The sequence below is a fragment of the Leucopleurus acutus genome, assembly GCF_964270905.1.
Source record: "Leucopleurus acutus genome assembly, chromosome: 2".
Classification (NCBI taxonomy): domain Eukaryota; kingdom Metazoa; phylum Chordata; class Mammalia; order Artiodactyla; family Delphinidae; genus Leucopleurus; species Leucopleurus acutus.
Genome location: NC_139143.1, coordinates 86,168,943 through 86,193,025, shown reverse-complemented (window position 1 = coordinate 86,193,025; position 24,083 = coordinate 86,168,943). Strand labels below are relative to the sequence as shown.

Genomic DNA, 24,083 nt, shown 5'->3' with positions numbered 1-24,083 from the left:
ATCTTTGCAGGCAGGAAGATCTATAGCCAGGGCTTAACTAAGCTAGGTGAGCAGGGGAGGAGGAGTAAAAAAAGAATACTGAAAGGTAAGCAACTTCAGGCCTGACCCCTTCAGTAGAGTATACTGGAAATCTGGACTACTGGTATGGTATGGTATGCATGCCCCAGAAGCAACATAGGTGATAAACCCCTACAGGTTGTGTTTATACTCCCTCTCTTGTTTCTGGGCAGTTTCTCAGCAATTATTTTAAAAATAAGAAACCAGATCTCCACTTCCTTCCAAATAATAAAGTAAGGAAGCCCCCAAAATGAAGTACCATTTGCAGGCAGAGGAGGAGTAAGGTAGTGGTGTGGAGGCGGGGGGTGTAGGTTAGGAAATATCTAGTTACTGGAGGAACAACTTGGTACCAAGTAGCCCCAGCTCAAGAGAAACCAAAGCCGAAGTCTTCATTTTCATGTCCTGTTGGGTCCAAGAGAAAGCAGGAATGAGGGTGAGGGTGGGGCACACAGTCCTTATTCAAGCTCCCTGTTATTTTAAAAGAAGGAGACATGAACAATTAGTCAATCACTCTGTGCTATTGAAATGACTACACAGAGTTACTGGAGTGTAAGAGCTAACAAAGCTCCAAAGACAGCCTGCTCTTCTTGTAAAGTGGTGTGGAGATGTTTTAAAAGCAACTACATCCAAAAACTACAAGTAAGAAGAGGGATCTCTCAGCAAATAGGAATCCAGGTGTAGAATTTATACATACATATATATATATATATATATATATATATATATGTATTTTAAAGTATAAAACTGAGAAAGTATGTACAGAAATCACACTAAGTCTTAGAAAGGACATATAAAAAACGGGCCTGGAGAGGATGGGGAGTATGTGGGTAGATGCCTAGCAACTGGAAGAATGCATGTTGCCCAACTGCCCAGCAGCCAGCATGAGAATATCTTTCTTCTCCTTGTGGAAGCGCAGCTCCTTGCCTGCCAGCCGGGCTTCATCCAGCTCCCTCTCAGTAGAGGCCAGCTCTCTAGACAGCGCTCCTGGCACACTCTGCTCCCGGCTCACCCAGTCCAATGCCATTTGGTGGCGAATATCATCGTCTAGGGCCCGGTGTGAATAATGAGCCAACACTTCCTGGAGGGGGAGAGGAATGTCAAAGTCACGGACAAAGTAAAGGTTCATACCACATTGACCCAACTGGGACTAGGAACTCTCAGCCTTTGAGTCGTAACTGAAGTCAGCACTGGAGTCCTTTGAGGAGATTCTTAGGGGGAATTTCCTGGTGGGAGAAGCAAGGCAGGTAAAAGAATCACAGTTAAGATTTTAAAAGGAAAGATTATGGGAATGAAGTCTTTAAGTAAGGCTTTCAAGATTCACAACCTGGTAGGCTTGCTTATTCTAACACAACATCCACCTCCAAATAGTCCTTCTGGGACTTCCCTGGTGGCACAGTGGTTAAGACTGTGTGCTCTCAATGCAGGGGGCCCGGGTTCGATCCCTGGTCAGGGAACTAGATCCCACGTGCATGCTGCAACTAAGAGTTCGCATGCCACAACTAGGAGTTCACATGCCACAACTAAGGAGCCCATGTGCTGCAACTAAGACCCGGTGCAACCAAAATAAATAAATAAATATTTTTTAAAAAATAGTCCTTCTGCCAGACTCCCCTCACCCATAGGAACTCTTACCTGCCGAGAGCACTGTCTTTCTCTCATGGCCTTAAGGCTGCCATTCCAGTGCAGCAGTTGAAAAACTGTCATTAGCTCCTGGAGGAAGAAAATATGAAGTGCCAGGACAGTGGCATATATATTGGGGGGTTGCATCAGAATTAAATGGGGAAACTTTCACAAAATGTAGTTGTGGCAGCATCTCTTATACCAACTCTGATACGTCTTTGGGGGAAGGAAGATATTTATATTTTGAAAAATACCCTAATAACCTTTTCTGCCTTCCTTTCCAATTGAGTGTTAGTAGGAGGTGCGTGCACGTGTGTATGTGTGTGTGTGTGTATACAGGCTGACCCATGTTATTAGAACCAGGGAAGTAGATAGAATAGTATAGTACCTGGAACTCCAACATTGACTTGCCCTTGTTGGATTCCAACATGAATCGGAAGGCACCAATCCCTGTATTTGGGTTGTCAGCTTCTTCCCTGTTGCCCTGGTAACAGAGGAAAGGAAAAGACAAATAGATTTTCAATCAGGATTATCACCTCAAAGAGCACTGTCCAAGAGGAATATAATGTAAGCCACATGTTTAATGTAGTTGCCACATTACAGTAAAAAATATACAATAAATATTAATTTTAATAGCATATTTTATTTAACCTAATAAACTCAAAATATTATTTCAACTATAATCATTATACAAATTATTAATGAAATATCTTTTTCTTTTTTTTGTTTTTTGCGGAAAAGACATTTATTACCAAGCTATAAATTAGAGGTGGGCGGGTGGGGTGTGAGGCACCGAGAGGTCACGTTTTGGGCGGCTGCTCTCGCTCTCTGTCCTCCTGGGCCTGGATTCTGAGTTCCTCCTCAAGGCGCTCCTTCGCTCGCACCACCTTTGACTGCAGGTAGAAGGAGCCACCCACGGATTTATCGTTCACCTTGAATAGGTGTTCGTAGTTCTTCTGGATCTCCTCAGGGCTCAGCTTAGAGACGTTGAGAATCTGCTGTGCCTCCTGGAGGCTGAGGCTGGAGAGGTTGGAGGCGGCCGCAGACTGGTGTCCCGCGCGCCCCCGGGCGTCAGCTGCTGCCTGGCTGGCTGCAAACTCCTGCTGCAGGGCCCGGGCAAAGGCCCTGCCCACCACCTGCACGCCCATCACAATGATCTGGGCCAGGTACTTGGCCATGGCGGCCACTGTGCTTCGGAGGCACGGGCTCCGGCTTCCCGGCCCCTCGGCCCAGGCTCAAGGGCCTGAAACATCTTTTTCTTGTACTAAGTTTTCAAAATCTGGTATCTCTTTCATCTTACAGCACATCTCAATTCATACTAGCCACATCTCAAATGCTCAATAGCTATATGTGGCTAGTGGCTATTCTTCTCGTCAGCACAGTCCTAGAGGCCTCCAAAGTCACCACACATTTTAACTTAGGTGACAGAGGAAAGTCAATCTGGTTTTCCCTATTTTACAAAAGGGGGAACACTGAAACATAGAGAAGAGTCCTGATTTAGCTAAAATAACAGAGTGAGTTCAGCATACAGGATTGGACTAGCCTAGAGGACAATTGACAAATGCATTTTAAAGGGCAACAATAAAAGTCATAAGCATGGCAAATTCTGGGTAGCAGTTTGGCCTCCTGGACATTTGCTTCATGTGTCTTCTACTGGCGACATGACCCTGCAGGGGTAGAACTAAGATACATTGTCCTACCTGCAAGCCTAGTGTGTACAAAAAAACAATACAGTATAGAAGTTAAGAGCGTGGACTAGAGCTCCTACTAGTCTTGCGGCCTTGGTGAAGTTATTTACCCTCTCTGTTCCTCAGCTACCTTAACTGTAAAATGAGAACAATCATAGATCTACCTTACAGGATTGTTTTAAGAATTAAAGAGTTTTTAAATTTAAACTTAAAAAGAGATAAATGCAGTCTAACAATTCCAATCATACAATTTGGGTGCATTATTGTACTGGACCTGGTGTCCAGTTACACAATCCAAATCCATTCAGGTACTGGCTCTGGTTTGTGCCATTTGGTGGTGGTTTCATATTATTGGAGATAATTCCAGATCCTAGGTCTTGCAGGGACTCCCAAAATAAGGGCATCTCCTGGTTTACTAGTGACCCTTTTGTCAACCTGATCTAGAAGAATAAGGCCAGGAGACTACTGGGAACACAGGGATCCAACTTTCTCCTCCTGCTTCCTGAGAGATTTCCTGCTCTTTCTAGCCAGTTCCACCCCCCCCCCCCCACCTCCCAAGATAAGAACTTTATTCTGCTCTCTTTGAGCAAGGGGACTGGATAGGGGTCAGGAGCCAATCAAGTTATCTCCAAATTCAGTTTATTGTGGGATGCTTTATCATGAGGTTGTACTGTACATGTATCACACCTAAAATAATGCCAGGCACTTAGTAAGTATACCATAAGTGCTAGTTTATTGTTCTTATTTGCTTTCACTGTGCTAGAATTAACAAGAAGTCAGAACTACTCAAAATCAACCCACTTTGTTTTGTGGCTCATGAGAAACAGTCATGCCACATGTAGTTAATCTTTGTGGTGAAGCAAAGATCACAAAATTTGTATTTAGAAGTGGAAATCTAGAGGCAGGAAGGAAAATGGTGGTAATTTTCACCATTAGGATTTAGGGCTTTAAAGCAAGCAATAGTTTTCATTTTTATCTTTAATAGTTCAATGCGATACCTTATTCAGTACCTCCAAACTTTTCCATGATATGACCCAAAGAAAATAATGACCCTATCTGTACAGCCAACTGGGATATACAGAGAAGGCTGCTGGCAGAGCAGCTGCCAGCAGAGGCTGTGGGGCAGAGGAGTCCATCCGCCCTAGGCCTTGTTCAATTCCCCTGAGAGTTGAGGGGATCAATATCATGGCACATCTGTAACCTATTTGGAGTACACCAGTGTGGAATGACCCACCATTGGCAAGTTCCACCACATATGACACTTCTACACCTAACAAGGTCATATATGAGCTCCATTTATTCAATAAACATTTAATCACAGAATACTTGATTAGTGGTAGGAACATTAGAATATAATTGGAAAGGAATTAGAGTTAATTTTAATTTAACCTACTTATTTTACAAATGAGGAAACTCAGACCCACAGAGGCTAGGTGATTTGTCAAAAGACATAATATAGTATCAGATTCAGGACTTTTGAAGGACAAAAGCTAAAAGCAAAGAATGTGGGCATCACTCTTTGCCCATGGCTAAGACCAAATGAAAATTGTTATTCTGGAGTATGAGAATTCCATTGGGATATTAATGAGAAATCCATTAAGTTCTCAATTTGGGGGTTAATCAAAAAAGAATACTGGCATGAGAAGAATAATAGTTTACATTTTTTAAACACTTTGTAGCAGACACTGCTGGTGACCTATCCAATATCTATTTCCTTCTTCCTTACTAAAGAACCTTAATCTTATTCTAGTGCCTATACATCTCCCAATTGCCTCAGAGAAGAGTGATTTTATCCTAACTCCAGTGGGTAAATCCTAATCCCTTTGCCTGTGACTGGTTTTAAGGTGGGAATTCTGGACATTGGGTGGTAGAGGGGAGTTCTGCTGGAGAGCTTCTGGGAAAAGATTCCTTACTACTAAAGAGACACGAGAAAAGATGGTCTCTTTCTGTCTCTGAGTTTAGTTTTGTCTGTATTTAACAACTGGAACTCTGTAGCTGTCTTGTACCCTGAGGGGAGTCAGCCCAAGGGCAAAGCTAATATCTAGAGGATGGCTGAGTTGAGAGATGGAAAGAATTTGGGCCAGTAGATGATGACATTCTTTTTTTTCCCCCCAGGTTAAATGTCTGCTTTATTCAGATCCAGTGACCAGAGGCCCAGGCAGCCAATTTTGCACCTGAGTGTCTCCCTGCCAGACCCTCCCAAGAGTGTGCTCCTACAGATGGGACATCAGAACTCATCCTTTATGTCAAAATGGGACTGGTCTTCAGGCTTGAAGTCCAGGTTGGGGCTGCCATCCTAGATGATGACATTCTTGATCCATCGAATTATCTAGCCCTGAAATCTGCCCTACTTCTAGACTTCTTATCATGTTAGATAATACATTTCCTTCCTTTATTTATTAAGTCAACTTGAAGTGAGATTTTCTATTACTTGCATCTAAAGGCACCAAAACAGATAACATGTACTAAGTGCTGGAACATATTCTCTTTTATCCAATAATCCTATGTGATAGGTATAATTGTTATCCTATTCTACAGATGAGGAAACCAAGACAGATTAAATATCTTGTTCAAAGTCACATAACAAGTAGAACCATAATTTCAAAACGATGAATTCAGAGCCCATGCTCATAACCACTGCTTTCTATAATCCAATCTAATGTTTCATTTTGTAATACACTAGGTGACTTAAGAGTGAAAAATGTGCTTTCTTAATTTTAACTGATTTGATTAATATAAAAATGTTTTTATTCCTTGCAGATACTGCTGACTGGGGCAAAAAGTGATAGGAGAAAAACAGATGGGTCCTAGGCTACAGAGGGATTATGATTCAGAGTGTTCAATACTAATCTACAAAACAGATAACTGAAGGAGTTAGTGTATGTAATTACATCATAAATGCAAAGAAAACATAAACAGAAAGTTGATCTGACTTTATCTCCCTATCAATGATCTTGTGCAGAGGGAGGAAGAAGGCAGTGCTAATTTCTAAGATGTACCTCTAAGCTAGAAAAGTCTGTAAGTTGACTTGGCTTCTAGTCTTGGCTCTACCATTTACAAGCTATATTATTTTAGGCAAAACTTCACTTCTGTGTTTTTAGTTTCCTCATCTGTAAAATAGGGGTAATAATAGTACTCATACCTCATAGGATTGTTGTGAAGATCAAATGAGATAAAATACATATAAATCCCCTCAAAGAGTCCCTGGCACAAAATAAATACTCAGTTAGGATTAGCTATGGTTATCATTATCATTATGATATGATGATATGATATGGTTATCATTATGGTTATCATTATGGTTATCATTATGATATGATATGGTTATATCATAATGGTTATGATGGTTATCATACCATAATGATATCATACTGGTTATATCATAACTGGTTATATCATAATGGTTATATCATAACTGGTTATATCATACTGGTTATATCATAACTGGTTATATCATAATGGTTATGATGGTTATCATACCATAATGATATGGTTATATCATTATGGTTATCATTATGGTTATCATTATGATATGATATGGTTATCATTATGGTTATCATTATCATTTAAAGAACAGATGTTCTTTTTAAAGGGAGTAAATAAATTACACTCCCCATTCCTAGACAGGTAAAAAGACAAGACACTTGTATTACAAAGTGTTCTTCATTAATATGATGAAGTAACGGAGGCAGGAAACAAGTGACAATAAAAACAATCATAAAAAAAAAGAACAGTGAAGGAAGAAGGGACTAAGGTCTTAAACCAAAATTGGGAAAAGTGAAATTCAAGCTCAATTTTTATTCTGTAATACCTCTAAACTTCCATAAATCTTGAAGTAAAGGTTTCTAGATACCAAAGAGACAAAATGACAAAAACAAAAACACACATAGAATTAGAGACTGAGACATGTGGAGCATATAATACAAAAGACTGACAGAAAATAAACAGAAAGAACAGAAATGCAGACAGGAAAGAAAACCAAGAATTCACGCTCTGTTTCCCGGGAATATACAAGATTTCCCAATCAGCCAATTCTCCCATCCCCCACTCTCCTCCCTTCCAACTCCAAGTAACTTACATTGAAAGATGCCAGGGCCTCAGAGACACTCTTCTCAATGAACTCATCAGTGATTCTTCGGGAAGGATGTTCATTAAACACAGAGTTCATTAGCGCAATCTTTGCAGCACTCCGCCGGGCTTCAGCTTTTGTGGGGCAAAACTAGGCAGGGAGACAGAGAAAATATGTGCGCATGTGTATCTGAGAGAGGAAGGAAAAGTGGGAGGGAAACACTTGGGATAGAAGACACTTGGATACTCTTTGGCGAAATCAGTTTGTTCAACACACCCTCCAAAGTTTTTATTGTAAAATGGTTGGGGCATTTGGAAACATAAATTTGATTCAACATCCTGAAGTCATTAAGGAACTGGAGACAGCTGTAGCTCATACCAAATTGAATGCAGGATGAAGAAGACTGCTGAGGTCAGCATATAATCACTGGATATGAAAAATACCCCTGTTTAAACTGTCAAGAGAATTAATTACTCAAAAGCCAGATTCTGGCCAGTCTGTTAGAGATCTGTATCTTGTTCTCTTATTCTGCAGACAGGCAAGAATTTTTTCATCCCTCTAGATAACCTAAGATTAGAACAAAGCTATGTCTAAGCTGCTTCTGCAGAGGAGCCCTCTAGTCTCTATCAGAAGCACCCATTTGGGATTCTTGGACTTTTCTTTTAGCTATGTGCAGGCAGTTTCCCCAATAATGTAGTGGGCTACGGAGCTATCCCTGAACAGAGTGTAAGGTCTGAGGAAGGATTTTATAGTCCTCCCCCACCCGCTCCCAGTAGAAGCAAAGAGAAGAGAGGTGGCTAGGGAAAGGAAAGCTGACCCGAGGAAAACAAGAAAAATTTTTAAATTAATTCATGTTTTTACATTGTTTCCAACATATGTAGTATCATAGAACAAGCCTGATTTTCAAAAGTCTTAAATCACTCAACTTCACATCCCTAGCCACCTTTATAATTCATCTTCACTGGCTGCCTCAAAGGCCTCTGTGCCCTCTGTCACTTGTGATTAGGATGAGAGAAAAGGAAGAAAGTGATGTTATAGTTTTAAAAAGTAGACCAGGTTATGTCTGCTACTTAACCATCCTTAATATCAGTAATTCCCAGTTTCCTTTAGCTGACAGGTCTCTCTGAAACAACATATGGAGTTTTGTGCATTAATCCTGTCTTCTTGCTTATTCAGTTTCTCTGTTTCCACTTCTCTCACTATTTATTAGCCTGCTGCTCTTTCTACTATATAGTGCTCTTTCTGAAAAGTCATCTATGAAGAAAACTACCAGGAGAAATTACACCTGCCAAAGTGGATATAAAAGATATAAGCTAAAAGGGGCCAAGATAGATAATTCTACTCTTTCAGGAAATAACAGAAATCAAATTACTCTGATGGTCCAGTTTGGGGCATCCCCATAAAATTATTAAATCTTTAATCAACAGTATGGTGAGGTGGGAAAAGGAAGGAAAGGTCTTATTTTCTAGTAGCAAAAGATAAACATTAGTCATCTTGGGCATATGTTTATTTCTCTGAAATGGCTGGGGTTCTGAGAGAAAAATTTAGTCACCCGATTTGAAATGAAGCTTCCTTAGGTCTGTTTCCGTTTGAGGCAGGAACTGAGCTACAATGGCACTCATTCATGCAACAGATTTATTAAGTGTCTGTTCTCTGCTGGGCACTGAGTTTGATGGTAGAGATTTAAAACTGAACAAGAAAGAAGATAGATACTACCTCTGCCTCCATGGAGCATAGTCCACTAGGAGAGAGAAACAGTCAATTATGATACGTTTTGATAAATGATATGATAGGGGAAGTTCAAAGCACTATGGAAGCACAGAGCAGCGGGTATAACTTTGTCTAAGGGTTATACAAACCATACAGAAAACAGAACAAAAGTGTCTAGTCTCTTCTCTAAATTCCTACTCAGGCTCTAAGTTGACATTTCAGGAGGCTACCTTCCTATCTGCAATGTGAAAAATCCATCTTTGATGATAATATTCACACTAGTCAAATTTCTCGTTACCCTGTAATAGCATCAACGCTTTTCATCATCATATACTACAGGACTTTCATATAACTGTAGAATGCTAGTACCAGAAATACTGGTTAGAAATAATCTAATCTATCTCCTTCATATTATAGATGGGGAAACTGAGGCCCAGAGAAATTACTCGACTTGCCCTGTTAGCAGTCAGGGGAACAAGAATTTGGATCTCCTAATACTTAGATGAGTACTATTTCCACCATATATAGTCCCTCTCCTTTGATCTCTTAGAGAGCTCAAACATTGCTTTCCTTAGTGATACTGATATGAAAAAGTACCGGGGGCAATGAGTATTATTCTACGTCCTCAAAAAGAGATAGCAGGAAGTTGGAAAGCCAGATTAGAACGTGAGTTAGATGCTAGTAGTCTGCTTTTCTTTCAGCCTTCAAAAACTCAAACCCACTTTGAATTTGAGTATGGTTAAAAGAAAAGCATGCTACTGAGGTTTTTTCTGCTCAAATGAGCCTCAGATGCTTATCAGAATGATTTGCCCAGAATTGGTCCAAGTCCTCAAATATGTGACTTTGGATAGAGATTTAATGGCCAAAGTGATAGAGAAAGACATTAGTAGCACCTAAGCGTTTATCTTTGCTACTGCTGCCTCAGAACTCTTACCTGGAAACTCCCAAAGCAACTTCCCCCAGGCAGGGTGACATAGCAGACATAGGGAGGGCTGTTGGAGGGAACCATCTCATAAACCACGAGAGCCCCATTCTTCAAGTCAGCCCCACGGGACTGTTTCATCTGCCAGAATTCCTGAAGTGCCTCCACCACATTCACTGCAAAAAGAGAAGTAGTTAAGTTCAGCAGTAAGAACGCTTCCAAGCAGTGCTCTGCCTCAATACAGTATCTGTAACCTGTACTTACATTAAGAATCTAGCCCCCTTAGCTCCCTACCTATTACCATTTAAAAGCATTTTAATTAATAAGCCTATGCTGTGATTAAGTCCATTTGCATAGAAAGACCAGAGTATGCCTGCCCTCCTCCGCTACCTCCCTAGTTCACATTTGATTAGTCCTAGACACCAAAGGAGAATAGCATAAATATTGGAGCCCAGAGTTTCCAAGGTCAGCATACCATTATCACTGACTGATGAAGTAGATTATTCCACAATTGGTCAGCTGGCCTAGAAGAGTAATAACCACCATGATCATAAGGGCTAACATTTACTGAACACTTACTGTATGTCACATTTTCTCCAAGTGCTTTACCTATTTAATCACAACACTCTTATGAGGCAGGTACTTTTATTTTCCCCATTTTACAGATGAAGGAAATGAGACATAGGGAGGTTAAATAACTTGCCCAAGGATATAACAGCTAGAAAGCAGAAGAGCAAGAACTCAAACCCAGGCAGTCTTGGTTCCAGAGTCAATGTTCCAGAGTCAATTATATAATACTGTCACTCAAGGAAATATGGCCCTATTAGCCATTTTCAAGGCTGTGCTTCTGGTGAGCAAACCATGAATAGATTCCTTTTCCATTCTGGAATACTATGTGTATACTATATATATATGAGAGAGAGAGACAGAGAGAGAGAGAGACAGAGAGAGACAGAGAGAGAGAAAGAGAGAGAGAAAGGGAGAGAAGAGAGAGAGAAAGAAAGAAAGAAAGAAAGAAAGAAAGAAAGAAAGAAAGAAAGAAAGAAAGAAAGAAAAAGAAAGAGAGAGAAAAAAAGAAAGGAAGGAGGGAAGGGAGGAAGGGAATGAATTCTGAGGCTTTCCCTAGGCATAAATGATCTTTGGAAGGACTGTATATTGGGAAACACTCCTCCACAGGTCTCCTGCACTACTTTCCATCTTGCTAGGTATGCCAAGATTTCAAGGCTCTGACTGCTCCTTACTTGGGCCCTTTCTCAGGATTTAATTTGCAGCAAGAAACCTTGAGGGATGAAGTAACATCTCCCTCTGGGACAAAGAACAAGCTTGTTACTGTTTGCTATAAAATGGCAGGTTCCCCAAGCTCAGTGTTCCTCTCCTGTAAGTGCAACCCATGGCCTGTAAGCATCCACCTGAGCCCTCCACATCAGACTTGGGAGACAAGGGAAACCAATGCAAGCAAACAGGATGCTCATGCTACTTGCTGTTCTATGAGTAATAAAGTCCTTTGTCTCTGACCCAGAAGTCTCTTGACTTCTGCCAGCATCCATGAAACAGTAACCGGCTATGTTATTAGTTGTATATAGGGTAAAATCAAACTCCAGACTTGACACTGTATTCCAGAAATTCCAGAACAGTTCCCTTCATCCCTCAATACTTGGATTCAATTATGCCACAAATATGTATTGAGTACCTACTCTGTGCTAGACTGTGTGCTGGGTGCTAGGCTGTTACAATAGTGAGCAAAACCATACACATACACCATACAATTTTTACAAATGAAAAATTGCAACAGTGATAAATGCTATAAAGGAGTGGTAAATGGTGGTAAATGTAGGAGCATCTGACTAATTAAGAAGGTCAAAGAAAGCTACCCTGACAAGGTAATATTTAGGCTCAGATATAAGTATGAATTCCCTAGGCAAAAAGGTGAGAGAATAGTGCTCTGAGCAGAAGGAATAGCATGTACGATGGCTCTGCAGCAGCAGGAAATATGGTGAATAAAGGGACTAGTGTGGCCAGAAAAGAGAGAGTGAGGGGTAGTATAAATGCAAGGTGAGGTTGCACACACACACACACACAAAAGCAGGGACCAGATCAGGTCAGACCTGGTGGGTCATGTTAGAATATTGGCTTTATCCTACGAGCAATGGAAATCTCTTGAAGAGTTTTAAATGGAAGGAGGGATAAAATCAGTTTGTTTTTGGAAAGGATCTTTTTTTTAAAATTTTATTTATTTATTTATGGCTGTGTTGGGTCCTCGTTCCTGTGCGAGGGCTTTCTCCAGTTGCAGCAAGCAGGGGCCACTCTACACGCGCGGGTCTCTCACTATGGCAGCCTCTCTTGTTACGGAGCACAGGCTCCAGACGCGCAGGCTCAGTAATTGTGGCTCACGGGCCTAGTTGCTCCGTGGCATGGGGGATCTTCCCAGACCAGGGCTCAAACCCGTGTCCCCTGCATTGGCAAGCAGACTCTCAACCACTGCGCCACCAGGGAAGGCCTAGAAAGGATCTCTTTTGACTCTAAGGTTCCAAACATTTCAAATGGCTTTAACTAAAGCCTCGTAATAAAAATTCATCACACACATTCTCCAATATCTTCCAACATGACCACTCTCTACTCTTAGTTACAACAAGGACTCGTTAATTCTATTATATTACATTAGTTAAGATCTGACAAGGAGAAGACACCAAGATGGGACAGACAGGCAAGAGATTTACTGGGGAGGAAGCAGGAGAAGGAAGAGCCTTCAGACCATGTTCTAGGTCTGACACCTGTGGAAGGAGAAAGGGAAGGCAGGAAGTTTGGATATGTGAGTCTCAGACTGCAGCACCCTTCCAAGAAAGGCTTGGCCAGGCCAGTAGGAAGTCCTCAAGCCAAAGGAATCCCACACCTCACTAGGATGTGCCTGAGTTAGGACCCCTGCTGTGCTCAGTCATTGACTGGGAGCAGCCTGCAGGATGTGTGGCCTCAGTGCAAATGTGGTGATGAACTCAGAGGGAACAGCAGTTTAAGGCTGTCAGTCAATTATGCTCCCGGCAGCTGGAGATATTAAACACGTTTTCATGGCTGCCACACACACATTAAACAAAAATTTGAGCACTTAATAGGTGCATAGCTCTATTCTAGGCATTAGAGATGCAAAGATGAATAACATACATTCCCTGCCAGGAAGGTGTTCAAAAGCTAGTGGCCAATAATAACTTATCTTACCTGCTCTGCAACTGAAGCAAGCACTCCATGTACCAGCCAGGGTTTGAAAAGCAGCATAAGCTCTTTACTAATACTCTACATTTAACTGACTTTTTAAAATATTCATTCTTCCATTAAAAGACAGCATGAAAAGAAAACTCTCTTTTTCCCACCCTTGGTTTTAGCAGAGGCTCTTCAGAGGTCACTGCTGCCTAGAAAGCTTAGCCACTCTTGTTCTTTTCATTGAGCTCTTTTCAGGCCCAGTTCCCTCTTTGAGACAATTTAGCACAATGTGCTGGGTGACAGCTCTCCTGACATGCAAACAACAGGGAGAATATTGAAATAAAGAGGAAGGGGAGGAGACTGCTATAATGGGGAAGGTCCTATTAAAAAGCATATGTCCATTCCATGTCCAGTTAAATCCCTTTTGGCACAGAGTACAGGACTATTTTTTAATGATTACTCAAAGCCAAATGAAACAGGGAGTCTTATTTCAGAAATGTGAGCATGAAATGAGAAACTGGGCAAAGTGATCAGGAAAAAAGCAATGAATTGTGATCTACGTTTGAAAATGCTCATAAGACTCATTCATTTCTAGAGCTGAAAGGGACTTTAGAGATTATCTAGTCCAAGTCAGGCTAAGAAATGACTTGGTTGAGGTCACATAGCTGTGGCAGAAGTGGGGCATGAAAGTAGAAATTCTGATGCCCATGTTTTTTCCAATTTGGGAATCTTAACCCAGGGCCCAAGGTCCAGTCCATGGTTGAACTTCGTGGGGGTTCACAAGTCCCCTAACACTCTAAGTAAAATTAAGCATGTGTGTGTGTCTGTGTGTGTGTGTGCGTATGAGTATTTGTGTGTGTGTGGGTGTAGGGAGGGTGCTCATAGTTTTGATCAGATTTTCAGTGAGGAATCATGGATATAATGGTTTACGTAAGCATGGTTAAAGGGACAGTGAGGTAGGAGGGTAGCAATTACTGAGACATACATATCTGACAGCTACAATTAATTTTTGGAAGTCACTGATGGATGCTGGGCTGAAAGGGACACGAAAGACCAAGATAGTGAGGAATATTTAAGTGCTTGTACCATAATGTTGAACAACAACAAGAAAGATAATACTTTTGGTTTTTCCTTAGGAGATAAAATATTAGATGAATGTCTAAGAGGCAAGACAGACAGATTGTATACCCACCAGAGTAAAAACATTAAAACAACACATGGGGACTTCCCTTGTGGTCTAGTGGTTAAGACTCCATGCTCCCAAGGCAGGGGGCCTGGGTTTGATCCCTGGTCAGGGAAGTAGATCCTGCATGCTGCAACTAAAAGCCTGCATGCTGCAATGAAGATCCCACTTGCTGCAACTAAGACCCAGCACAGTTAAATAAATAAATATTTTTTAAAAATTAAAGAAAACACCACATGAAACTATAATAAAAATTTTATAAAAATAAATACAATCTTGTAGTGGGGCAGCATGGATAAATAGATAATAAACAGATAATGAAATTGAGAGGTGAGTGAGAAGGTTCTCTGATCATACAGGATGATGAGAATAGTCTGGCCTGGCTTAATTCACATTATTATGAAGCTAGGGAAGCTGGTTAACAATACTTCATCTGACATTTCCTATTTCAATTTGTAGAAGGTATCCCTGAATAGCCCACAGTGCATAGTCTCTGGAAGGGATGGAAGGGAAGGATTGAAAAGTGATGTGACTTTGGGAGAGGACTATGGTAAGCTGAATAATGCCCCCTGCCAAGATGTCCATGTCCTAATCCTTGGAACCTGTAAATGTTACCTTATGTGGCAACGATTTTGCAGCCGTGATTAAGTTAGGGATCTGAGATGGGGAAATTATCATGGATTTTTGGTGGGCCCTAAATGTAATCACAGGTGTCCTTAGGGAAGGAGACTTGATGAAACACAGAAGAGGAGAAGGCAGCATGAACATGGAGGCAGAAATTGGAATGATGCAGTCACAAGCCAAGGAATGCTGGCAGCCCCCAGAAGCTGGAAGAAGCAAGGAAGCAGATTCTCCCCTAGAGCCTCTGGAGGGAGCACAGACCTGCTGTGACACCTTGACTTTGGCCCGGTGATACTGATTTTGAACTTCTGGACTCCAGAACTGTGAGAGAATAAATTTCTGTTGTTTTAAGCCAACTTCGTGATAATTTGTTACAGCAGCCACAGGAAAGTAATACAGGGTCTAATCCAACATTCCAAAAATTAGAAACATTCAGATCAATCATTTTAACTACATACTCACTTACAACAAAGAAGCTGTCTGTGATTCTGAGGGAAAGGAAAAACTGTAAACAGAAAATACCACACAAGATTTGTTCAGCCTAGTGGAGTAGCTGGGCAGAATTTCCAATCATGTAACCATATTGTGATATAAAGGGACAGCAATAATTTTAAAATAGATAGGTTTGAAGAGGGCAACACAGAAGTTACAGAGCAAGGAAAGTGACTTGGTCATTCAGGCAATCGTGCCAGCTTAGAGACTACCAGCTGTCAGCCGTTAGAAGAAGGGGTCTATATGCCATGCGGAAAAAGGGGCAAAGGAAACGGTAATGCTAACAATACCTATCAAATGCACAGTTATCAAAGCATATCCACATGCGTAATAATAGCAGCCACTCATTGAGTACTATGTGCTGTGTGCTTTACATTCATTATCTCATTTAATCCATGCAGAACTATTAAGATAGGTATTATAATAGCTATTGCACAAATGGTGAACAAGCTAAGGAACAGGCCACAGTGGCAGAACCAGGATTTAGAACCAAGGTTTGTTTGCCTCCAAAACCAACCCTCTTTCTGTTGTACTATCCTGTTTTATTGCACCATTAATCCTCACAGAGGCTCTATAAAGTGGACTGTGAGCTCCACGAAGATAGGGACTGAGTACCTGTCTTGTTCACCACTGGTGATTAATAAATATTCGTTAAATGAATGAATGGAACAGATGAGGCCTAGAGAGATAAAGTAATTTATCCAAGATTACACAGCCATTATTTGACAGGGCCAGGTTCTCTGATTCCAAATCCTATAGACTTATTAAGATCCTGTAGCATACTGAGCTAGGTGTGTATCTTGGGCAGGGACTGCGGGGAGAGATATAGGACAAACAAGTGAAATGACAGAAGAATTTAAAAAAATAAATGCTGAGATCCTACATGAGTCAGGTCTAAAGACTGTGCCTGGCAAAGGTAAATTTAGAGCAGTCAGGAAGAAGATGATGAAAGATCTGAATTGAAGATGATGCAGTAAAGCATTGCTGGATTGAGGACTGGTCTGGGCAATGACTAAAGTAAATTATATTCAGGGGAATAGAGCCAGCCCCCAAATACCATGCCATCAGTCACAAAGGTATGTGGACATATGCCAATGGCAGCTTTACCTATTAATTGAAGCAGAATAAGTGATTCCATGTGGTGAAGGACTTCTGAGCCAAATCAGCAGAGATTCCGCTTGCCTGAAGCTAAACTATCTGCCAAACTTTCCCAAAGTACTGGCTGGACACCCAGACTGGAAATGAGAAACTCAAGAATAATGAGAAGGACTGTGGTGGGAGGTAGGGAGGTTGGAGGGGAGAATTGCGGGAGAGTCTGAATCCTGACTGATTGCTCTTGGTCAGTACAATCCCCTTGTTCCCTCATCCTTTCTAAGGAAATGAAAAAGGTTTTACAGGATGCTCAGTTTAGACAAGAGCCTCTCCAGGTAACCCAGAGAAGAAAACTGTCACTCCTCTATAATTTTAATAAACACCTATAAGTTTCTAAGAAGGTGGCTTCAGATTTAGGGCGCCCACTCCTGGCTACTCCTATGCCCAGAGGCAAAGACCTTCCCTTGGTCCCGACTTAAAAGAGACCTGAAGCAACAGGACAATAGCTAATGGCAATTCCATTACATTGCTCTATTAAGTCTAGGAAGTAAACTAGAAAAACAATTATATTCCCTCATGATGAATTTCAGGATCATGTGCATTTGCATTCCCAGCACCTAGCAGAGTGACTGCCCCTGTGGTAGGAGTTCAAAATGCTGAAGAACAAAGGGAAACTGATGGGAAATGTATCATTGCGCATATAAAGCAAAATGGATCTAAAAATCTGTTTTCATAGGCACCATTGGTTTTACACTGTTAGGATTTAACAATGAGAGAAAATGATGTGTTCTTCCCAAAGAAATATGAACCAATAAATTTGAGAGAATACTTGTCATTTTTTAAAGTACCCATTATGTGTCAGGTGCAATATCTCATTTAGTCCACATCATAATTCTTGAGGAAACTGAAGCTCAGTGAGGTTAAGTTGCTTCCACAGAGACACAGCTGGCAAGTGACAGAGATTTAATCTGGGATTTAATCCAGACTAGTTTTACTCCAAAGCCTGTGTATGTGCTCTTTTCACTGCACTTTCTCAGGGAGGAAAAAAAAAAAAGTCATTACTATCTACAGAGAAAGCCCCACAACCTTTCTCTGTATTAATGTTAAACTAGAAAATTAAAGATAGTCACTTCCAGGTCAGGTAGGACCTAGCCAAGCAGAGAGAAGTGATGTCTCAGAAATTCCAGACCTGAATGCTGTATCCCACACCACTCACTATATATTTCTTGTTACACTATAAATCTGGAACTCAAACTCAGGAAATTCTGCACTGGTTAAACAAAAACAACAAAGCAAATTCTCACATCCCCCTTTTCAGAAACCCTGGAAATTAGACATCTTTAAGATGAAGATTTCTAATGGAAATAGGGTTTCTGCCTGGCTCATTTCCACTGAATTTAACATTGAGAGAGCCAAGGCCTGGGATTTATCCTCAGTTCCTGGGCAAGGGCCAGGAAAACAGAGCCAGCCAGACAGAGAGGCTGGAGTCGTGAGGCTCCATACTTAAAAAGACACCAAAGAGGTATTAAGTCACAGGAAGCTGGTGTGGGCTCAATGGTATGGGTCCAGATTTAAAGGCACAATTATAGCGAACTTGTGAAAGCACTGCCTAATTCCCCAGCAAATCTGAAGTTGCACTGGAAATCTCAGAGTGACATAAGTAAGAAAAGAATTTAAAAGTCAAGGTTAAGGAGATGGAGTAAATTAGCAGGGAGCCCAGGAATTGCTGAGATCACAGAAGAAAGATTGAGAGGATATGGATGAGAAATGTCTTGGATCTGAGATAAAGGATAGGATCCCACACAACGGGGACTAAAGGCAGAGAGATGTTAAGGCATTAAGCTACAGGAGGGATTCCATTTCTAAAGGAGAAGAGGTTGGATAGAAAAGAGGGTTATACCTGTAAAAAGGGGTCCCTGGAGAACATACTAGTAACTCAATAAAGGGGAGGGGTGGGAGGCTTAAACGTGTGTATGAATGTGTGCGTCTGTGCGTGTGCGAGTCTGTGTGTGTGTGTGTGTGTGTGTGTGTGTGTGTGTGTGTGTGTGTGTAGCCCAGAAGGAAACTCCCCAAAAGGAAATGCATGTGAAGGCTCTGCGCCAGGAAAAGCGATCCAAAGGACTGTGGGAGCAAAGCTCCCTTACAGAGAGGGTGTCCCACAGGAGGCCAGACCCCGCAGACTCACCTCGGCCATAGCCCTGCGTGTGTTTGGCGAAGCTCCTCACCACGGCCTCCACGGCCTCCCGCAGCACTGCGGGGCTGCCGGCGGCGCCGGGGGGCAGCGGCAGCCCGGCGGCCCCAGACAGGAGCAGAGGCGGCGGGGGCGGTGCGGGGGGCGGCGGGGCCGGCGGGGGGCCCGCCTGGGGTGTGGCGGTGGCTGCAGCGGCCCCAGTCACTCCGGGCCGAAGCGCTCGCAGAGTGCCCCTCCCGCTGGTGCCCACTCCAGGCTGCAGCCGCTGCGCTCGCAACGTCTCCATCCCGGCCGCCAGTGGAGTAGCGGTCCAGAGCCTGCCAGCCTGGCGAGCTAACGGTCCCAGCCTCCCCCGCCAGCGAGCGCCCAGGGACTGAAGGAGGTGCCGGAGCCCAGCCGTCAGTCAAGCGGGGGCGGGGGTGAGCCAGGTCCTATGCCAATCACCAGAGAGGGGGCGGGAGCTGGCCGGCTGCCGCTCCGCCATAGGCAAATTACTGAGGAGGGCGGAGGTTCTGAGCAACCAATTACAAAGAGAAAAAGCGACATCCTCTGTACTGGAGAGGCTTAGCTTGGGCGCGTCTTTGGGAGTCCTGTGGGGAGCACTAGAAAGCGGGCCAGACCCCAGGGCCGAGGCTAGAGGCAAAAAAAAAAAGGCCTGGATGCATGGCTGGGGAGAACTGTAGACAGAGTGAGAGGATTCTTAGAGAGCCTTTGTCCGACCACTTCATTTTACAGATGTAGATGAGGAAACTGGCTCAGAGAATTGACGTGACTTGTCCAAGATCACATGCAATTGGCGGTGGAGCTAAAGCAAGGAAAGATACTGGCATTTAATGAGGATATACTTACTGTTTGTCAGACACTATACAATGTACTTTAGTGCACTGTCATTAATAGTCACAATCACTAACTAGACTTTATTATTTTACGGATAAAGAAACTGACAGAGAGGCTAGATAAATTGTCCAAAATTAAATAGCCAGAAGATGGCAAAGGAGGGTTCAGACATAGATCTTCTGATCCCCAATATTTTAATCTTTTCGTTATACCACATCGTTGGGGCATTTTCTGATTTCACCTATTCTAGGTTGAGGGAGGGAGTAAGGAAGAGTAGAATGGGTTGCTCCCATACCTCTCATTAGAGCAAGGCAGAGTTAGATTATAGAAAGAAAACCAGCAAGCTGAAAGGTCCAGGGGGACAGATTAAGACAGGTACCTTCGTTCACAGGTACCTGTCAGGCTGGGTTCCTCCAATTACTCTTACATGCACACGCGCACGCGCGCGCGCACACACACACACACACACACACATACCCTGTTTGTCAGTTGACTATCATACCATTTTTACCTAGGCGAGATTATACGATTCCTCTCTCACTCTCTCTCTCCACCCTACAGTGGCTCAGAACTCAAGGATGCGGAAACAGAAAACAGAAGCAAGAAGTAGAAGAAAATGAAATGCACCTGGTGAGATAAAAGTTAGGCCCCCAAGGAAAAACTGTGAGTGGTCAAGACATAGGAAGCTTGAAAGAGGGACAGTTAATCTATTGGGATATATCTGCTGATGGTGGAGGGAGGGATTCTTTGCAGGAATCTTAAGTTAAAGAATTTGAGGATGGACATAGGGGAGACTGAGGGAAATGAAAACCTATCAGATGGCATAAAACCTTCAGGACATGGGACACTTGCCTTTTCTTCTACAACCACAGTTGGTCTCCTGGAAAGAAGGTGGCTGGAACCTCGAAGTATCCCCTAGATGGTTATAGCTATAGTTAGCATCACCCTCCCTCCCTATTCCTCATTCCCCACACCCTCCACCCCCAGCAGAAGTGACCAAACAGAGACTTCTGAACACATTTATTTGATATGTCGAGTGGAGAGAGGAGTGATTTAGGGTTACTCCCCACTTCTACCTGTGGGGGTGTTCATAAGCTCAGACAGACAGAACAGCAGCTTAGAGCCCATGACCCACCTCCTGGAAAAATGAGACAACCTGTTGTATTGGTTGGGGGAACAGGATGGGAAGAAAAAGCAGGAAGCTGAGAAGTAAAGCTGAGAGCAGGAAGGGCAGCAGCAGAACTGAGGCTGGGGATTGCTGCAGCAAATTCCCAAGGAGAGTGAAGAAGATATCCTAAAAAGTGGTTAGGGCTGGAAGCAGGGTGTGAACAAGGAGCCAAGCCTGGAGAGAGAGGCAAGACCTGCAGAATGGGGGTGGGATATTCACGAAGAGGGTAGAGTGTCCAAAATCATGAGTGGGCTGTGTTGCAGGGCATACATGGAAAGCAAGGGGTTACTATTGCAGGAGGTCAAAGAGATTGGATACTACTCATAAGTAGGGGCTCCCTAACGCTTCTGAACAAATGCAAGTGAGCTTGGGACCCTTTTGGGGCCCTAGCACAAATGGTCCGGTGTGTGAGTAATTCCCATATGCATGTGAAGTGGCCAGGGCATGAGTGCATGTGTCTATATGACCAATAAATAAGAGTACTTACCCTTCCCTGCAAGTGCAAGTACTGTGCTTGTAGACACATGTTTACCCATGTGTGCATGCGCCGAGCCCATGAGCACATGCAACAGACCCCTATGTCCGAGGTGTGTGTGTGAGCTGGTTCTTCCACCCTTCCCAAGGTCTTGATCCCCACCCTCCTTGGTTCCTCTCACTCCTCTCAGCGCCCAGGCTCCCCTGGCCCGCCTAGACTCTGGAAGCCCCCTAGCAGGCGGATCTGCTCAGTCTGCATGGAGTGGCGCCTCACCAACTTGCGCTTGGTCCTGGGAGAGCCTGGTGCCCCCGCCTGGGGAGGGGCGGGCAGCGAAGGCGCCCGACCTCCGGGTTGGGGACGAATGTCAGGGATGGGAGGGTGGGGGCTGACATTGAGCGGGGGCAGGAAACCAGGCCGTGTTTGCGCGATGTGGTCCAGAAGCAACGTCCCCGAGCCCCTCCGCTCCAGCAACCCTGGACTCCGCCTCCGCCCGCTCAACGGAGACACAGCCCCAGGCAGACTCTCCTGGGACTGGCGCGGGGAGGAAACAGAGCCGGCTGGAGGGAGGGTCAGCGGGGAGGCGCTGTATCTGCGGCGCTCCAGGGACGGGCGGCTGCACTCCGGCGAGTCGGGGCAAAGATTTCCGGGGATATCGAGCTCCACCGGCTCCATGCGGCTCAGTTTCTGCCTCAGCCCTGAAGGGGGGCCAGGCTCCTGAGCTTCTGGCGCTGTGTTTCGGCGCGAGAGAGGACCCCCACCCGTCACTTTCTCCGCCCACGGGGGCGGGTCCTCTGGGCCTTCAGTGCTATGACGTCTGGAAAGACGCGGTCGACCTGTCAGGGTCAGGCCGTTGAATTCGGTGGTCAGGCGCTCAATCCCCGGCCTCACTTCGGCAGGAGGGACCGGTTGAGGAGGGGCCACTAGGCCCCAAGGCTCGGAGTTGAGCCTTTTGAGTGGTTTTGGAGGATGACGGGGTGGTTTGGGGAGTGGCTCAGAAGGGGAGGGGTCATCGGGGGGCTTAGGAAGAGGGAATTCAAATACGTCCCGCTTCTCCTCTTCTTCCTGGGTGCGAGGGGATAACAATCCCTGTCCTCCTACTCCTGCAGTCTGCAGTTGGATTTCCGACGGCGACGTGCAGACCCCCGGGCTAAGAGGAGCGGGAGCAGGGTCCTCCACCCCCGGGGACGGTGGGGAATTGAGATACTGCCGGGTCTTCTTGGTGCCCGAGGGCGAGGTGTCGGTGGTGATGATGATGACCTCCGTGCCCTTGGCCTTACAGGCGTCCAGCAGCGTGGCAAGGGTCTCGCGATCCCCGCGGTCCAGGGCGTGGACAAGCGCCGAGGCGCCAGCGTGATCTCGGACTGAAGGGTCTGCGCCATGGGCAAGGAGCAGGGAGGCCACCGCTGCGCCCCCGCCGCCGGCGCAAGCGTGCATAAGCGCCGTGCGCCCTAGGCGATCTGCGATGTTGGGGTCCGCGCCTTGCTCCAGAAGGTAGCGTACCATGCGCGCCTTGTTCTGGGGGTCGTCGTAGCGGGCCCGACAGGCCGCCATTAGCGCAGTCTCCCCTTGGGCATCACCCTCATTCACGTAGGCGCCCCCCTCCAGAAGCAAACGGGCCAAGCGTAGCTTACCCTGACCCACGGCCCGAAGAAGAGCGTGGCCCTCGGTGTGCAGCATAGCTGCCGCTGGGGCGAAAGCACCGATGGAGCCGGGACTGGGACCTGCCGAGGATGGCTAGGGGAGTGGGGGTGGTGGCTGGCAGAGGCCCGAAGGCTCAGTGGCGAAGCCAATCCCTGCAAAAAAGAGAAAGATCTTATTTATTGATTCAGGCAGGGAAACTGAGGCACTGGTGGAAGGATCGGCGTGGGGCGGGGGAGATCTCCCCGGCACTGCACACAGTCCTTCTTCTAACTCCTGCCTTGAGCCGCCCCCATCCCCCCAGCGCATGCCTGAGGAGGTGGGAAGGGTGCACCCGCACTGAAGGACGAGCGCCAGTGCAAATGCGTACGTGCACGCGCAGGGATATCCGCACCGCCACCCTCACCCCACGGCTTATCAGACCTTTCCAGCATCCCCCTTTTCTTATCCGTACTTGGAATCCCCCTTCCTAGGATGCTGAACGCCACCCCCCGACACACATGCACCCATACATTCACACACAGTCCCATTCCTAACCTCTTTTAGGTTGCCACAGCCCCACAAACTGAATGGGGGGAGGGAGGCAGCTTGCGTTTGGGACCTAAAACGGGTAGGGGGAGAATTGCGGGTTTCTTTTGCCCCTGCTACATTCCCCATCACTCCTTGCTCTTTCCCCTTCCCAGGCTGTGCACCCAAATAGATACCTGTAAGTCCGCAGAATCTCCTCCGGGCCAGGACTGAGGCCAGGGCCACGGGGCAGCTGGGGTGGCGGAGCCGGGTTCCTGGGGGCCCACATGGCGTGGGGGTGGGCACCCGGATTCCCTGGGTGTCAGTATCTGCGCCCGGGCACAGAATCCTGGTCCCTCCTCCCGGTGCGCCCCGGGCACAGCGCCGGCTCGGGAGGAGAGAAGCTGGGGGGGGGGGGGCGGAGCTCTGCCTCTCTATTTATAGCCTAGTCTCTGAGGGTGGGGGCGTCGGGCACCAAACCGTTACCCCACTCATGCACACATAAACCCTCAAAAGCTAGAGGCTCCAATCCTGACTTCCCTTGCTTAGCCGACCTCCCCTCAGTCACAACAAACCTAAGTGTTCCTTTGGAGACTCCTCCGCGACCCAGACTGGGACCAT

At 45.0% G+C, this 24,083-nt stretch overlaps 3 protein-coding genes across 3 annotated transcripts; all 3 read right to left on the bottom strand.

The window, feature by feature from the left end:
• Positions 1-833: 833 nt before the first annotated feature.
• LIX1L (limb and CNS expressed 1 like) lies at positions 834-19,192 on the bottom strand. The gene is made up of 6 exons (XM_082832781.1): positions 18,832-19,192; positions 10,079-10,242; positions 7,444-7,584; positions 2,066-2,161; positions 1,690-1,767; positions 834-1,135 (listed from the first exon to the last, which is right to left on the bottom strand). The coding sequence occupies exons 1-6, from the start codon at positions 19,121-19,123 to the stop codon at positions 893-895; spliced, it is 1,014 nt and encodes a 337-aa protein (XP_082688907.1). The 5' UTR covers positions 19,124-19,192; the 3' UTR covers positions 834-892.
• Positions 2,458-2,907, bottom strand: LOC309957500 (mitochondrial import inner membrane translocase subunit TIM16-like). Its single transcript, XM_082832782.1, has one exon. It carries the CDS (start codon positions 2,853-2,855, stop codon positions 2,478-2,480), a length of 378 nt encoding a protein of 125 aa, XP_082688908.1. The 5' UTR covers positions 2,856-2,907; the 3' UTR covers positions 2,458-2,477.
• Positions 19,193-21,503: 2,311 nt separating the features above from the next.
• On the bottom strand, positions 21,504-22,994 carry ANKRD34A (ankyrin repeat domain 34A; the record flags this gene model as incomplete). The annotated part of the gene is made up of 1 exon (XM_082832606.1): positions 21,504-22,994. The coding sequence occupies one exon, from the start codon at positions 22,992-22,994 to the stop codon at positions 21,504-21,506; it is 1,491 nt and encodes a 496-aa protein (XP_082688732.1).
• Between the last annotated feature and the right edge of the window lie 1,089 nt (positions 22,995-24,083).

Excerpts from the sequence above, each read along its gene's own strand:
- LOC309957500 (XM_082832782.1), bottom strand. The coding sequence starts at position 2,855 with ATGGCCAAGTACCTGGCCCAGATCATTGTGATGGGCGTGCAGGTGGTG.
- LIX1L (XM_082832781.1), bottom strand. The coding sequence starts at position 19,123 with ATGGAGACGTTGCGAGCGCAGCGGCTGCAGCCTGGAGTGGGCACCAGC. Across the intron at positions 7,585-10,078 it reads GTTGCTTTGGGAGTTTCCAG|TTTTGCCCCACAAAAGCTGA; the intron begins GTAAGAGTTCTG and ends CTCCCTGCCTAG. Across the intron at positions 1,768-2,065 it reads AGTCAATGTTGGAGTTCCAG|GAGCTAATGACAGTTTTTCA; the intron begins GTACTATACTAT and ends TTCTTCCTCCAG.